This window comes from Mytilus edulis, chromosome 1, assembly GCF_963676685.1.
Source record: "Mytilus edulis chromosome 1, xbMytEdul2.2, whole genome shotgun sequence".
Taxonomy (NCBI): Eukaryota; Metazoa; Mollusca; class Bivalvia; order Mytilida; family Mytilidae; genus Mytilus; species Mytilus edulis.
The window spans coordinates 113,230,375-113,246,981 of NC_092344.1; the positions used below are offsets into that span (position 1 = coordinate 113,230,375).

At 33.1% G+C, this 16,607-nt stretch overlaps 1 protein-coding gene across 3 annotated transcripts in view; it reads left to right on the plus strand.

The window, feature by feature from the left end:
- Window positions 1-16,315, plus strand: part of LOC139500557 (HEAT repeat-containing protein 1-like) — a 78,162-nt gene extending 61,847 nt beyond the window's left edge. For all 3 annotated transcript variants that reach the window (XM_071289309.1, XM_071289316.1, XM_071289324.1), the window contains 10 exons: window positions 1,585-1,684; window positions 2,756-2,923; window positions 3,435-3,569; window positions 4,354-4,458; window positions 6,099-6,169; window positions 11,940-12,037; window positions 12,784-12,941; window positions 13,485-13,643; window positions 14,182-14,290; window positions 16,203-16,315. In XM_071289309.1, coding sequence (XP_071145410.1) covers window positions 1,585-1,684; window positions 2,756-2,923; window positions 3,435-3,569; window positions 4,354-4,458; window positions 6,099-6,169; window positions 11,940-12,037; window positions 12,784-12,941; window positions 13,485-13,643; window positions 14,182-14,290; window positions 16,203-16,291 — 1,192 coding nt within the window. In that variant the 3' untranslated portion in view covers window positions 16,292-16,315. The remainder of the gene's footprint in view (window positions 1-1,584; window positions 1,685-2,755; window positions 2,924-3,434; window positions 3,570-4,353; window positions 4,459-6,098; window positions 6,170-11,939; window positions 12,038-12,783; window positions 12,942-13,484; window positions 13,644-14,181; window positions 14,291-16,202) is intronic.
- Window positions 16,316-16,607: the final 292 nt, after the last annotated feature.

The window sequence follows — 16,607 nt, forward strand, 5'->3', positions numbered from 1 at the left end:
TGATGATTTCAACAGAGTTAATGCCCTTGGTCCTTAAAGAAATGAAGAATGAAGAGAGGCTAACCAGGTAAGATCATGTTGTTAATGATTTCAACAGAGTTCATGCCCTTGGTCCTTAAAGAAATGAAGAATGAAGAGAGGCTAACCAGGTAAGATCATGTCATCAATGATTTCAACAGAGTTAATGCCCTTGGTCCTTAAAGAAATGAAGAATGAAGAGAGGCTAACCAGGAAAGATCATGTCATCAATGATTTCAACAGAGTTCACGCCTTGGTCACAATAGTGTAAATAAATGAGGAGAGAATTGCCGCTAAGATAATGCATGAATTCACAACAGAAATACAAATTGACAGGAAAATAGATAGTGTAAAAGCTTTTATATTGATGTATCCAATGTTAATATTTCAACAACAGTATTTGTGGGTTCAGCAATTATTATTACAATGACAAAATGTATGTTTTAAACATTATATGACTTATAAACGTTCGTGTTTTTTATAAATCAATTTTATGTTTTTTTGTTATATTTTATTCATACCGTGTTTTCATTTAATTCCGTGGATACCATTATTCCTTCATTGAGGAAAAGTCATATTTCCCCATATATTTGATTTTCTGGTTTTGCCAAAGTCTGCATAAAACCCTATAGAAAACATCTAATTTATTCAACATTTGAATAGTGGTTTACCTACACAAAGAAAAATCCATTGAAAGTTGGTATGCCATGAATAGTGATTCCACAGTAATGTTTGCTTTTAATATATATATATATTCAGAAAGAAATACCATTTTCCTATATCTATAATACTAAAATTATGAGGTCCAGTTTGTCAACCGTCATCACGTAAAAACGACGAATCACAGAATTCAACTTTATATATAGTACAAAGGTGTAGATTAAAAATTACACCACTCCAGGCCCTTTTGTTTTCCACGTAATTAATATTGCCAATAATTAAGAAGTTCCGGGTCGAGTCCCCTACCGATACCAATAGTATATTCACCTGTTACCTATTACCTTATCTGTACATTCCGCATCTGACAGGCGCACCACCAAACATTGTATTCAGGATAAATATGCTATATACACGGGTCATAACCACAGGGTTGACACTACTAAATTGTCAAATTGTTACCTATTGTAGTATTTTAATCAGTAAGACTTTCTAAGATAACAATACGAATACTAAAAATCTGGACTAAAAATAAGGCATATAGGTACAGTTTTCAATTTGTTAGTGGTCATGACGTAAAACATCGAAGCAAAGAATTCCACTTTATTTATAACTTATATAGGACAATGCTGTTGATTAAAAAATACTCCATTCCAGGACCTTTTGTTTTCCAAATAATTAATATTATTGTTTCAGTTCGACGGGTTCAAACAGAAAGACTTGAAAGCAGAGAAAAACTGTGTATCTTATAATCGGCATGACTTTATCAGATGACAATACTAATACTAAAATAAGGCTTGCGCATAGTTATATACTTTAATTCAGTCACGGACCCGTGATATCACGGGTATGTTCTAGTTGTTTATTATAATTATGAAATGTTTTATTTTTCTCATTTTATCTATTTAGTAATGACCTCTATATGTTGAGTATAGTGACAGCCATACAGAAAGTTGTGGAGAATTTATCTCTCTTTCTTAGTCCTTATCTAGAAGACATTTTATTCCATGTAAGTAATATGTTCATAAATAAAGTGAGATTTAGGGTATAAATGGCAATGAGACAGACACCCAAAGATACAAATAGCATCATTTAAGATTGTTTTATCAGTTTTAAGAATGATCAGTTGTTTAATATTGTCCTCGAGTCAGTTTCACAAAAAAATTCCTCACAACTAAGATTGATGGTAAGTATACTGAATTTTTCAATACTTACCATCAATCTTAGTTGTAAGTTTTTTTTGTAAAACAGACGTCTGACCATTATCAGTATGTAAAATTTGCTACTTTCAGGGGACCCTAACTTTCTTTAATAGTCCTTGTTTCAATTTTTTTGATAAGCAAATTAGACCTTACTTTCTATTATTTTGAACCTCTAGATGAAAAGATTAAATTCTGAAAAATAATTTGATGGGACTTTTGTGTCCTAACATTTTTTGTTTTCTCAGATACTGAATGTTAGTCTTATGTGTCAGATAACCTGACCATTCTATATAAGTAGTAATTCATCTACACGACCACAGTGATTACTTCCCTGTCAACTCAGAAGTAGATAATTCTATTGTGTGGATAGTTGTCTTTTTACTCTTATCTTTATGGGCAAGATAGTCAATCTTGCAGCCAATGGTCATGGCATCCTTTGGATATTCCGCTGACAAAATGTTGCCGCCCTGATATGACCATGGTTGCTTAAAGTTGGGTTAAACAGCAACAAACAAAATACATTCTATATCATATATATATAAACTTAAACAAGAATTTGAGACAAGTCTTTAGCAAAAATCAATATTTAAAGTCATATGATAATGGAGAAAGTGGAAATCACAGGACTTTTTCAAGTATCATATATTATTAATTCCACTCAAGAAAATGGTTATCAAGGTAGAGATTTCAAAATAGAAATACTCAATTGTGAATCTGCTTGAATGTTAAGTTGCTATTACCAAGCTACTTTGTTTATAAATTTTGTTTATTAGTAAAATCATCAACTGGTAGTAGTAACCTAAAAGATTTCCAAAGCCAGTTCAGTTAAAGTGTACCATGTATATTTGTATTATTTATCTATATGTGTTATATTTCAGATTTGTAATTTATCAACAGACAGTTTAAATGATGAAGCATTACAGAAGCCACAGTTACAACTAAGACTGAAGTCCATCAGACATACATTAGCCACAACACTGCCACCCAGAGTTTTACTTCCTACTGTGGCATCATGCTATCATAGACTGGAAAAGAAAGAGAAATTAGTAATAATATAACCACTTTTCTACTCCATTTGCGTGATGGTCTTCTGAAAAGGAGTACCAAATTGAATATTACTATCGTCAATACAGTTCAGCATGTAATTGTCTGGACAAGTCAATCATCTACTTTGTGATTGGGTGGGAGAAAAATTCTTAAAGTTTTAATTACCTAATAATCTGGTGCCTCCATGATAAGCAAACATTGGAAAAATCTTGAATCCTTTCATAGTGATGTTAATTTTACAAGAACCAATACGTAACTTGGAAAGAAAGAAACATAATGATGTGCTATGAAGCTTTAATTTGATGGTCAGTAAAATGATAAAATAAAAAGCTATTAAATGAAAGTGTGTTTTACTCAAATAGAAAGAATTGAAAGATAGTTCCCTCATAAAAAGTACTAAAACTACAGTGTTTAAGCCAACTCTGTATCTGTTAAAACAAAGTGAGGTTTAAAATAGCATGGAAACAAATGAATTGTAATACTAAAGTATCCATGTTTTTTTTTCTACAGTCCAGTATATGTTCTGTGATGTCAGTATTAGAAGAACATATACAGTCCATGTCAAAGGAAGATTTAACAGCACACATACAAGACTTACAGAAATTCTTCTTAGATGGTCTTAACTTCAGGTTCCTTTACTGTGAGGTAAGTACATTTAATTAAGTAGAAAAATCATTGATTTATTTTGGGATGTTAGGCAGGTAGCTGCCAAACAGTGTCTGTGCATTAAGGCATGAACCATTCAATCAAAACTTGCAAATTCTAATAGTTTGGTACTGATGACAATTTTAAGGTCTATGTCAATATTGATGACTTTCACTTTCACCGTTCAGGAGTTATGGTTCTTGAAAAATTGAAAAATGCCAAGACACAAATAAATGTTAAAAATCTGGTTTGTTGTCGCTCTGACAGCCTCTTGTTCATTCCATATTTATTTAATTCACCTACTTTATTAGAACTGATTTGTAAAAGTATTCTTAAAGTTTTGTATTGTACTCCAGGGAATAATTTTATCCTAAAGCATATTTGACCTCTGTGGTCAATTGTAAATCTCATGGTTATCAGTTGATGTATGTAAAGTTAAAATTAAAAAAAAAATAATACTGTGGATTCATTTATATTTGTTGAGATGCCAATTTTCGTGGATTTTGTGGGTACAGATCAACCACCAATTTTAATGTTCAATGAAATTACGAATATTCTAGAGGAATGAATGCAGACTTTAACAAAATTACGAAATTAAATATCAAGTTAAATGCCAGTTTTCCTTAAACCACAAAATTGGTACCCTCAAACATAGATTAATTCACAGTAGGCTCTTTTCAAATCAAATTTAATCACAACTTTGTTTCAGCTTTTCAGTCTAGATTTGTAGCTGATATTAGGATTGTAATCTTTTACTTGTACATTTTTCAATTTGTTTTAACAGCACCCAGAGAAGCAGATTTCAGCAGTAGAAGGCAGCATTATAGAAACTTTTATCACCATGGTGATGAAGCTATCAGAATCTACTTTCAGACCACTTCTCTTCAAGGTTTGTATACTCTTGTTGTATTTAAGTTATAGGCATTCTATTTTTAGCTCACCTGGCCGAAAGGCCAAGTGAGCTTTTCTCATCACTTAGCGTCCGTCGTCGTCCGTTGTCCGTCATCCGTCGTTGTCGTCCTGCGTTAACTTTTACAAAAATCTTCTCCTTTGAAACTACTGGGCCAAATTTAACCAAACTTGGCCACAATCATCATTGGGGTATCTAGTTTGAAAAATGTGTCCGGTGACCCGGCCAACCAACCAAGATGGCCGCCATGGCTAAAAATAGAACATAGGGGTAAAATGCAGTTTTTGGATTATAACTCAAAAACCAAAGCATTTAGAGCAAATCTGACATGGGGTAATATTGTTCATCAGGTCAACATCTATCTGCCCTGAAATTTTCAGATGAATCGGACATTCCGTTGTTGGGTTGCTGCCCCTGAAATGGTAATTTTAAGGAAATTTTGCTGTTTTTGGTTATTATCTTGAATATTATTATAGATAGAGATAAACTGTAAACAGCAATAATGTTCAGCAAAGTAAGATCTACAAATAAGTCAACATGACCAAAATGGTCAGTTGACCACTTTAGGAGTTATTGCCCTTTATAGTCAATTTTTAACCATTTTTCGTAAATCTTAGTAATCTTTTAGAAAAATCTTCTCCTCTGAAACTATTGGGCCAAATTTAACCAAACTTGGCCATAATCATTATTGGGGTATTTAGTTTAAAAAATGTGTCCGGTGACCCGGCCAATCAACCAAGATGGCCGCCATGGCTAAAAATAGAACATAGGGGTAAAATGCAGTTTTTGGCTTATAACTCAAAAACCAAAGCATCTGCCCTGGAATTTTCAGATGAATCGGATAATCGGTTGTTAGATTGCTGCCCCTGAATTGGTAATTTTGAGGAAATTTTGCTGTTTTTTGTTATTATCTTGAATATTATTATAGATAGAGATAAACTGTAAACAGCAATAATGTACAGCAAAGTAAGAACTAAAAATAAGTCAGTATGACCAAAATAGTGAATTGACCCCTAAGGAGTTATTACCCTTCATAGTCAATTTTTAACAATTTTCTTAAAATTTGAAGATATTCAATAACATTTTCCACAGAAAGTACTGTTATAGATAGAGATAATTGTAAGCAGCAAGAATGTTTAGTAAAGTAAGATCTACAAACACATCATCATCACCAAAACACAATTTTGTCATGAATCCATCTGTGTCCCTTGTTTAATATTCACATAGACCAAGGTGAGCGACACAGGCTCTTAAGAGCCTCTAGTTATTTATTATGAGAATTGAATTTGCACAAAATGCTTAATTAAAATATCATTGCAACAGTTGAATTGATATCATGTATGATACATATCATAACAGTAAAATCTTGATACATGAATATTTGTTTGACATATTAGGTATTTGAAAAAATTTATATTGAATTAAAATATTAGAAATATATTTTAGTTTCCATGAGATAAGGTGGATAAATCTAATTGTATTATAATAATTAAATAAATTACTCACACCAAATATATAAAAAGGAAAATTGAATGGTTGTTTGAGTTTGAGTACTTGAAAAAAACTGTAAAGATGATATTCAGATCAGTATTGATAACATGTGATATTTCTTCTTATAGTTATATGATTGGGCAAGTAGAGATGAAGAAACAAAATACAGAGTAATGGTGTTCTACAGACTGGCTGATCGGTAGGTCTTATTAGGAGGCAGAGGTGGATTTAGAGGGGGGTCCCTTATGGGGCTACATATATGGTTCTAGCATAGACCTTTTTAGCTCACCTGGCCCGAAGGGCCAAGTGAGCTATTCCCATCACTTTGCGTCCGGCGTCCGGCGTCGTCGTCCGTCGTCGTCCGTCGTTAACTTTTACAAAAATCTTCTCCTCTGAAACTACTGGGCCAAATTTAACCAAACTTGACCAAAATCATCATTGGGGTATCTAGTTTAAAAAATGTGTGGCGTGACCCGGTCAACCAACCAAGATGGCCGCCACGGCTAAAAATAGAACATAGGGGTAAAATACAGTTTTTGGCTTATAACTCAAAAACCAAAGCATTTAGAGGAAATCTGACATGGGGTAAATATGTTTATCAGGTCAAGATCTATCTGCCCTGAAATTTTCAGATGAATCGGTCAACCCGTTGTTGGGTTGCTGCCCCTGAATTGGTCATTTTGAGGAAATTTTACTGTTTTTGGTTATTATCTTGAATATTATTATAGATAGAGATAAACTGTAAACAGCAATAATGTTTAGCAAAGTTAGATTTACAAATAAGTCAACATGACCGAAATGGTCAGTTGACCCCTTTAGGAGTTATTGCCCTTTCTAGTCAATTTTTAACCATTTTTCATAAATATAAGTAATCTTTTACAAAAATCTTCTCCTCTGAAACTACTGGGCCAAATTAATCCAAACTTTGCCACAATCATCTTTGGGGTATCTAGTTTAAAAAATGTGTGGCGTGACCCGGTCAACCAACCAAGATGGCTGCCACGGCTAAAAATAGAACATAGGGGTAAAATGCAGTTTTTGGCTTATAACTCAAAAACCAAAGCATTTAGAGGAAATCTGATATGGGGTAAAAATGTTTATCAGGTCAAGATCTATCTGCCCTGAAATTTTCAGATGAATCGGTCAACCTGTTGTTGGGTTGCTGCCCCTGAATTGGTAATTTTGAGGAAATTTTTGCCGTTTTTGGTTATTATCTTGAATATTATTATAGATAGAGATAAACTGTAGACAGCAATAATGTTCAGCAAAGTTAGATTTACAAATAAGTCAACATGACCGAAATGGTCAGTTGACCCCTTAAGGAGTTATTGCCCTTTATAGTCAATTTTTAACCATTTTTAGCTCACCTGGCCCAAAGGGCCAAGTGAGCTTTTCTCAGCACTTGGCGTCCGGCGTCCGTCGTCTGTCGTCTGTCGTCCGTCGTCGTCTGGCGTCGTTAACTTTTACAAAAATCTTCTCCTCTGAAACTACTGGGCCAAATTTAACCAAACTTGGCCACAATCATCATTGGGGTATCTAGTTTAAAAAATGTGTGCGGTGACCCGGCCAACCAACCAAGATGGCCGCCATGGCTAGAAATAGAACATAGGGGTAAAATGCAGTTTTTGGCTTATAACTCAAAAACCAAAGCATTTAGAGCAAATCTGACATTGGGTAAAATTGTTCATCAGGTCAAGATCTATCTGCCCTGAAATTTTCAGATGAATCGGACAACCTGTTGTTGGGTTGCTGCCCCTGAATTGGTAGTTTTAAGGAAATTTTGCTGTTTTTGGTTATTATCTTGAATATTATTATAGATAGAGATAAACTGTAAAGAGCAATAATGTTAAGCAAAGTAAGATCTACAAATAAGTCAACATGACCAAAATGGTCAGTTGACTACTTTAGGAGTTATTGCCCTTTATAGTCAATTTTTAACCATTTTTTCGTAAATCTTAGTAATCTTTTAGAAAAATCTTCTCCTCTGAAACTACTGGGCCAAATTTAACCAAACTTGGCCATAATCATCATTGGGGTATCTAGTTAAAAAAATGTGTCCGATGTCCCGCCCAACCAACCAAGATGGCCGCCATGGCTAAAAATAGAACATAGGGGTAAAATGCAGTTTTTGGCTTATAACTCAAAAACCAAAGCATTTAGAGCAAATCTGACATGGGGGTAAAATTGTTCATCAGGTCAAGATCTATCTGCCCTGAAATTTTCAGATGAATCGGACATTCCGTTGTTGGGTTGCTGCCCCTGAAATGGTAATTTTAAAGAAATTTTGCTGTTTTTGGTTATTATCTTGAATATTATTATAGATAGAGATAAACTGTAAACAGCAATAATGTTCAGCAAAGTAAGATCTACAAATAAGACAACATGACCAAAATGGTCAGTTGACCACTTTAGGAGTTATTGCCCTTTATAGTCAATTTTTAACCATTTTTCGTAAATCTTAGTAATCTTTTAGAAAAATCTTCTCCTCTGAAACTACTGGGCCAAATTTAACCAAACTTAGCCATAATCATCATTGGGGTATCTAGTTAAAAAAATGTGTCCGGTAACTCGGCCAACAAACTAAGATGGCCGCCATGGCTAAAAATAGAACATGGGGGTAAAATGCAGTTTTTGGCTTATAACTCAAAAACCAAAGCATTTAGAGCAAATCTGAGAGGAAGTAAAATTGTTGATCAGGTCATGATCTATCTGCCCTGGAATTTTCAGATGAATCGGATAATCGGTTGTTAGGTTGCTGCCCCTGAATTGGTAATTTTGAGGACATTTTGCTGTTTTTTTGTTATTATCTTGAATATTATTATAGATAGAGATAAACTGTAAACAGCAATAATGTACAGCAAAGTAAGAACTAAAAAAAGTCAGTATGACCAAAATAGTCAATTGACCCACTAAGGAGTTATTGCCCTTCATAGTCAATTCGTAACAATTTTCTTAAAATTTGAAGATTTTCAATAACATTTTCCACAGAAAGTACTGTTATAGATAGAGATAATTGTAAGCAGCAAGAATGTTTAGTAAAGTAAGATCTACAAACACATCACCATCACCAAAACACAATTTTGTCATGAATCCATCTGTGTCCATTGTTTAATATTCACATAGACCAAGGTGAGCGACACAGGCTCTTTAGAGCCTCTAGTTCAAAAATCTAAGTAATCTTTTACAAAAATCTTCTCCTCTGAAACTAATGGGCCAAATTAATCCAAAGTTGGCCACAATCATCTTTGGGGTATCTAGTTTAAAAAATGTGTGGCGTGACCCGGTCAACCAACCAAGATGGCCGCCACGGCTAAAAATAGAACATAGGGGTAAAATGCAGTTTTTGGCTTATAACTCAAAAAACAAAACTTTTAGAGGAAATCTGACATGGAATAAAAATGTTTATCAGGTCAAGATCTATCTGCCCTGAAATTTTCAGATGAATCGGTCAACCTGTTGTTGGGTTGCTGCCCCTGAATTGGTAATTTTGATGAAATTTTTGCCGTTTTTGGTTATTATCTTGAATATTTTATAGATAGAGATAAAATGTAAACAGCAATAATGTTCATCAAAGTAAGATTTACAAATAAGTCAACATGACCGAAATGGTCAGTTGACCCCTTAAGGAGTTATTGCCCTTTATAGTCAATTTTTAACCATTTTTCGTAAATCTTAGTTATCTTTTACAAAAATCTTCTCCTCTGAAACTACTGGGCCAAATTAATTCAAACTTGGCCACAATCATCTTTGAGGTACCTTGTTTGAAAAATGTGTCCGATGACCTGGCCATCCAACCAAGATGGCCACCACGGCTAAAAATAGAACAGGGGTAAAATGTAGTTTTTTGCTTATAACTCTGAAACCCAAATCATTTAGAGGAAATCTGACAAGGAGTTAAATTGTTAATCAAGTCAATATATATCTGCCCTGAAATATTCAAATGAATTGGGCAGCCGGTTGTTGGGTTGCTGCCCTCCAATTGGTAATTTTTAAAGAAATTTTGCTGTTTTTGGTTATTATCTTGAATACTATTATAGATAGCGATAAACTGTAAACAGCGATAATGTTCATCAAAGTAAGATCTACAAATAAGTCCACATCACCTAAATGGTCAATTGACCCCTTAAGGAGTTATTGCCCTTTATAGTCAATTTTTAACAATTTTCATTAATTTGGTAAATTTATGTAAATTTTTACCAAATATTTTTCTCTGTTACTAATGGGCAAAGTTCATTATAGATATAATTGTAAGAAGCAAGAATGTTCAGTAAAGTAAGAACTTCAAACACATCACCATCACCAAAATACAATTTTGTCATGAATCCATTTGTGTACTTTGTTTAATATGCACATTGACCAAGGTGAGCGACACAGGCTCTTTAGAGCCTCTAGTTACAAGTCCCACTCCTAACGTTGCCATTTTGGTTAGCCATACCTTCTTCAAAATCATGAATCCACATCAAGGATATGTCTCTAATTAATGCAAAGATGGTGTGAGGTCCATTAATCTATAATACTATGCTGTTCATTGTCATTTGGCAGAGTATACAATGAATGCTAAATACACATTAGACAACAACACACACACCCTTTCCTTAGTTGGAATACAAATACAGCAAAGATTGTAAGAGCAGTTTTAAGGGTTGACTTAATCATACAGAATGTAATGAATGTGTCAAACTATGACATACAATCACTTATATATTAGCAACATTCCAGCAGCACCTGCATACAGTGTATATATCTCCCAATTGATACAATATTCCCGTGCTTGTATTTCCTATCATGATTTTCTTGATAGAGGGTTGTTGCTCAAAAGGAAGCTATTAAATCAAGAGTTCAAAATGGTGAAGTTGAAATCATCTCTTCATAAATTTTACGGACGCCATCACGAGTTGGTTGATCATTATGGAATAACCGTTTCACAAATGATATCAGATATGTTCCTTACGTCGTAACTACAATCACCTTCCCTTTCATAAATGTGACCTACCGAATTAGACTATTTACCGGATTTGTTATCTCATAAGCAACACGACGGGTGGCACATGTGGAGCAGGATCTGCTTACCCTTCTGGAGCACCTGAGATCACCCCTAGTTTTTGGTGGGGTTCGTGTTGCCATCTTTAGTTTTCTATGTTGTGTCATGTGTACTATTGTTTGTCTGTTTGTCCTTTTCATTTTCAGCCATGGCGTTGTCAGTTTATTTTCGATTTATGAGTTTGACTGTCCCTCTGGTATTTTTCGTCTCTCTTTTTATAGAGAATGGCATGTTTATGTTTTTCCTATTCAAAGAAAAAGTTTAAGGTTACATCATAGTAATATATTTTGAGAAAGTTCTTTATTACAATATCTTTGTTATCCATAATAAGGGATTATAGTCATGTTAGTTTGTTAGTTTGTTAATTTTTAGCATATATACAAACAGAGTTGTATAATGCTAAATTATAGTTGCATAATTGTTTTAAAGTGCACAAAACCTCCAAGTCATTTCAGTTCCTGTTATTTTCTGAGAGTTAATGTACCTAATGGGGTATGTTTATATTTGAGGTGTTTGTGTATTTGTACACCCTGTTAGACTATAGAATAAAGGGATTTATACAACCAGGGAACCTTGCATATTCCAAAATATGAACACATAAGACACAGGAAGTTCACTGCATCATACAGGAGTCAAACTGGTATTTTACATTTCTCCAAATCAACCTCTGCTTCCATTGATGCACCAACAAAAGGTCAGAGGTCCTAAGTCTGTGTCATTCTATTGCAAGGTAGAAACAATAGAGTCTGGGTTGTTACTGTTCATATTTTTGTTTATCAAAAGTCAACAAGAAAGATTCATTTTAAATTATCACATTAACATAATTTACTTTCAGAAACGAAGGTAACAGTCAATGCAAAAGGTGTTGGAGTAGTAGGGTGGCTGGCACATTATTTAATTTTCTAACAGCAGAATGTTTAATTTTTAGGTTGGCAGAGAAATTGAGAAGTTTGTTTACATTATTTGCTAGTCATATAGTTCAGCATGCTGCAAGCATAATAGAGAAAAATAACATTTCTAAAGCAGGTGAGAGATCCTTTATTTTCTCTATAACCCTCTTTCAATTAAAATAAACTACCCACACTTCCCTCAAGGAAAAAAACAACAACCTTTCAAACAAAAATCTAATAATAAAAAATAAGAATAGCTTTTAGAAGTCACTGAATTAAATGTCTGTTTGTTAGTATTTAATTTGATTTTTGGTGTTTTAACGCCACTTTTTAGCACCGCATTTATGCTATTTCGTGGCCATCAGTTTTTATTGGTGGAGGAAGCCAGAGAAAACCATTGACCTTCAATAGAAATACTGACAATCCTAGTCAATTAAGATTGGAGTCGAGTGCACCTGCATGAGCGGGGTTTCGAACTCACAACCTTAGTATTTACTGACTAGTGATTACAGTAGTAACTACTTAAACCACTCAATCACTGAGGCCCCTGAAGTGTTTGTTGGTATATAAGTCACTGAATTAAATGTGTTTTTATTGGTATATAAGTCACTGAATTAAATGTCTGTTTGTTAGTATATAATTACATGTTGTTTTGAAATTGACCATTATAATAAATACCATTAGCAGTTATTGACACCATAACCACTGCTTATGTATGTTAAAATGATGACTTTTCTATTATCAATCAACCCTGTTTCCTTAAAGAATATTTTTGTATTTACATCTTACTTGATTTGTATATGTTTGCATTATAAAAGAAATTTTTTAATTTATAAGCTTATTATTATTTTGATTTTGAGAAAAGTATGAATATAATTTCAGAAGAACCCTATTTTTGTAAAGGAAACAGAGGAAGGAGATTGTCCAATCAGCTTCTTTGTTACATATTTGATTGTTTGTACAAGTGTTTCTTGTATGATACCGAAGGATTTGTTACAAAGGAGAGATTTGACAGTTTAATGCAGCCAATGGTTGATCAGGTATAATATTTATAACATAACTCCTTTTTATGTTCCTTGAAAATAAAGCTTTGAGGGTATATAGAAATCACCATATCTGTCTGCCTTTTTGTCTGTCCATGTGCTTTGTAAGGGCAACTCCTAAATAGCTAGACTGAAACTCAGTTTTTAGAAAAATGTCTTATTCAACCAATTAAAAAAAAACAGCCTCCATGAAATAGCTTTTAGTGCTGAAAGTGATGTTAAGCAACAATCAATCAATTTATACTCCTAAGGATATGAAATTGATTGAAACTGTGATTTATTTTAGATTAATTCCTATGATAATATATAAACTCAAAATCGAGAGAGTTTTTTTAGATATGATTCTGTTGGATAAAAAATGTTTACTTTCATTTACGGTATATAATCTGGCTAAACAAGTTAACACATTGGGACAGCAGCCATATGAAATGTAGAAATAAGTGTTATAAATATTACCAGAGAGTTTTGCTAGTGAAGGTAATCTGCAGATTTTCTTACATTTTCAAGTTTAATTTACTATTTATCTTATCAATGTTTTAGATTGAGAATTTCCAACTTAAAGATAAACATTATGAGAAGAGAATAACAGATCATCTGGTTCCCTGTATAGTACAGTTTGCTGTTTCTTCTCAAGATGATTCTTTATGGAAGAGCATTAGTTATCAGATTCTGTTGAAAACTAGGCATGATACCTCAAAGGTAAAATATTGGTTTATAGCACTGTTGAAATGTTCACTCTTAATTAAGGACTGAATAGTTTAAACATATTTTAATGTTCAATATGACAAAAGGATCAGACACAAGTTTTACAACTTAGTAACGTCTTCTCCAAGGACTGAATTTCATTTATGATAAATTTACAATCTTTCCACTAATTAGTTTCCTGTATTGAAGGACTTTTTTTACTTTGGGATCAAAATTGAGAGGTATATGTGTAAGCCAATGACTCAAAATCTAATTAAATGTAATGGACTCAAAATATTGCATGCTACATAACTGAAGATAATGTAGAATAAGAAAAATAAGGTTTGATTGCCAAAAAAACAGCTTCCATCTGATATAAAACAACAAAGACAAGGATGTGAACCTTTATTGTGTAAATGTGGTAAAGTCATTTTCCAAGTTTTGTCATATGATTCATTATTCTGTTACATTCATCATTTTCGTTATAATTAATGTGATACTGTTTATGGGTGTAAATTGTGCCATTTACATAAAGTTCAATTACTGATTTTAGGTTAGGTATGCAGCTCTGCAGTGTATTGATGCGTTCCATCAGAAGTTAGGTGAAGATTTCATGCCATTATTGCCAGAGGCCATACCATTCTTAGCAGAGTTAATGGAAGGTAAATACTGACCTACACAATTATTTATACTTGACTGACGGTACATGTTATTGTAGTAGTACATAGATATCTTTTGTTCATCTACTTGTTGCTGGTGCATACCCGTAGCCAGGGGGGGTTCGGGGGGTTCGGACGAACCCCCCCTTGAAAACAAATAAGCACTGTTAAAGTCAATGTTCTGTTCGAATTGTGACTGTTAAAGTCGAGTTTTTGAGTCAAACGAACCCCCCTTTTGAAATTCCTGGCTACGGGCCTGTGGTGAAATAATTGTTACAGTTTCTTGACTGCACCCTTAAGGGATTTTTTCTTGAGTTGCTGTATTTTACTAACAATTGGTATTTATCACATTCCTGCTCGTTAAAAAAGATATATTACAATGTGAATGGTGATTGTTTATTGAGGGTCATGTCTTTTAATCAGTCTAGTTATAAAAGACTGCAGTGAGTCTTATATATTAAAACATATTTTTAATACATTGAATAAAATTGAGAATGGAAATGGGGAATGTGTCAAAGAGACAACAACCCGACCAAATAAAAAACAAAAAACAACAGCAGAGGGTCACCAACAGGTCTTCAATGTAGCGTGTAGTTGTCTTTAAACATAAACATGATAAAGCTGTCAGAAATAAAGAAATCATAAAACAAAATTCAATGCTTAAGGAGGCTCGAGGGTCTAAGATTTTCAGAAAAAATGAAACATTAAGTTTTTATTACAAATTTTATGTATTACCTTTATTAGTTGTTAATTTATCATATGGTACAAAAATCATTTCAAAAAATCAATTCCTGTTGGCCCCAGGTGACGTTTAAAATGTATATATGATTGAAAAAGCTCCAAATTATCTCCCTTTGGTGCAAAAATGCAATTTTTTGGCATTAAAATTGAAATATCTTTTTTAACTCATCGGTGACCTATATTTTTTATTGTTGTTTTTCGAATAAGCTGTACATAAACTAAATAATTGTAAAAGGAGAAGGTTCAGTAAGACCCCTTTTTGGCCCCAAAATATAGCAGTTTTTCAAAATTGTTAAAATGTAAACTTTTAGTTATTTATTGGACAGTAGAATGCTTATGCTACATAAATATGGGCTGTTTTTGACAATACAATGCACATATATCGGGTACTAGCACCATTAAGTCATGCTAAATTACTGAAATCTTCACAATTCTAGCATTTTAGTTACATTTTAGACAGTTTTCGTGTGAAACGAAAGTGGCCGCATTCGTGTTCAGCCTTAATATTGAAATGTAAGTTGTATTTTATGATAATACATAACATATATAAAGGTTGAGGATGAACACGGATGTGGCCACTTTCATTTTTGACAAAAATCATCTGAAAAGTGACATTTTTCGGCATATTTGGTAGATTTTTCATATTTGAACTTGAATCGGGTTGTTTTTAATGACTATATCAGTTAAAATCTTTCACATAAATTAATTGATTCAAATGAAATAGACACTTAAGTGTTTAAAAAGTGGTCAAAATCTTTCGTAAGATAAACTTGAATTTTGAGGCCAAAATCGGTCCTTACTGGACCTACTCCTTTAAGCGATTTCTGTAATTTAGTTCTTTTCTTATTTCGATATTACCGCTATTTCTCCTATTAGTTCAACAGAAAAAAAGGACATTAACAAAAATGTATGCTTCTTTCGAAGGCAGACTGTGAGCGTAAATGAACGGTGACCCCATTTTTTTATTTCATTTTTCTATTAAGTATAAGATAAAGTTCATTTATAGAAAAATAAAGAGAAATCCTATATTAAATTAAAAAAAATGATTTTTGCCCCGCGAGCCCCCTTAAATGACTTAACTTCCTTAATTTTACACTTTCAAATAAACTGGCCATAAATACAATCCAACAAAGCTACATGTAGATATTACATGATATTTTTGTTTGTGTTACAGATGATAGTGAAGAGGTGGAAAAGAAATGCCAGTCTGTGATAGCTGAAATGGAAAAGACATTGGGAGAACCTCTCAAGAAATATTTTTAAATAAAGATATTATTTCAAATCATATATCCAGTTTTGTCTCTATTTAGTTGAATAATAACATAAATTATACCAACATTTTTGGCTCCACATGGGCAAATCCAGTCTGCAACCTAGGGTAGTTTGACTGGCCTTTTAGTGACCTGATGTCTTATTTATCATATTTCTGCAACTGAATATTGTAATCTGAGGTAAAAATCTGATGGCGTACTCGAGAAAAAATATTCCTATGACTGAATGTAGTAGTCTGAAGTAATATAAAATGATATTCATTCAAACTTTAACATTACAATTAACAGTTGTCGTAGACAAATGAAAC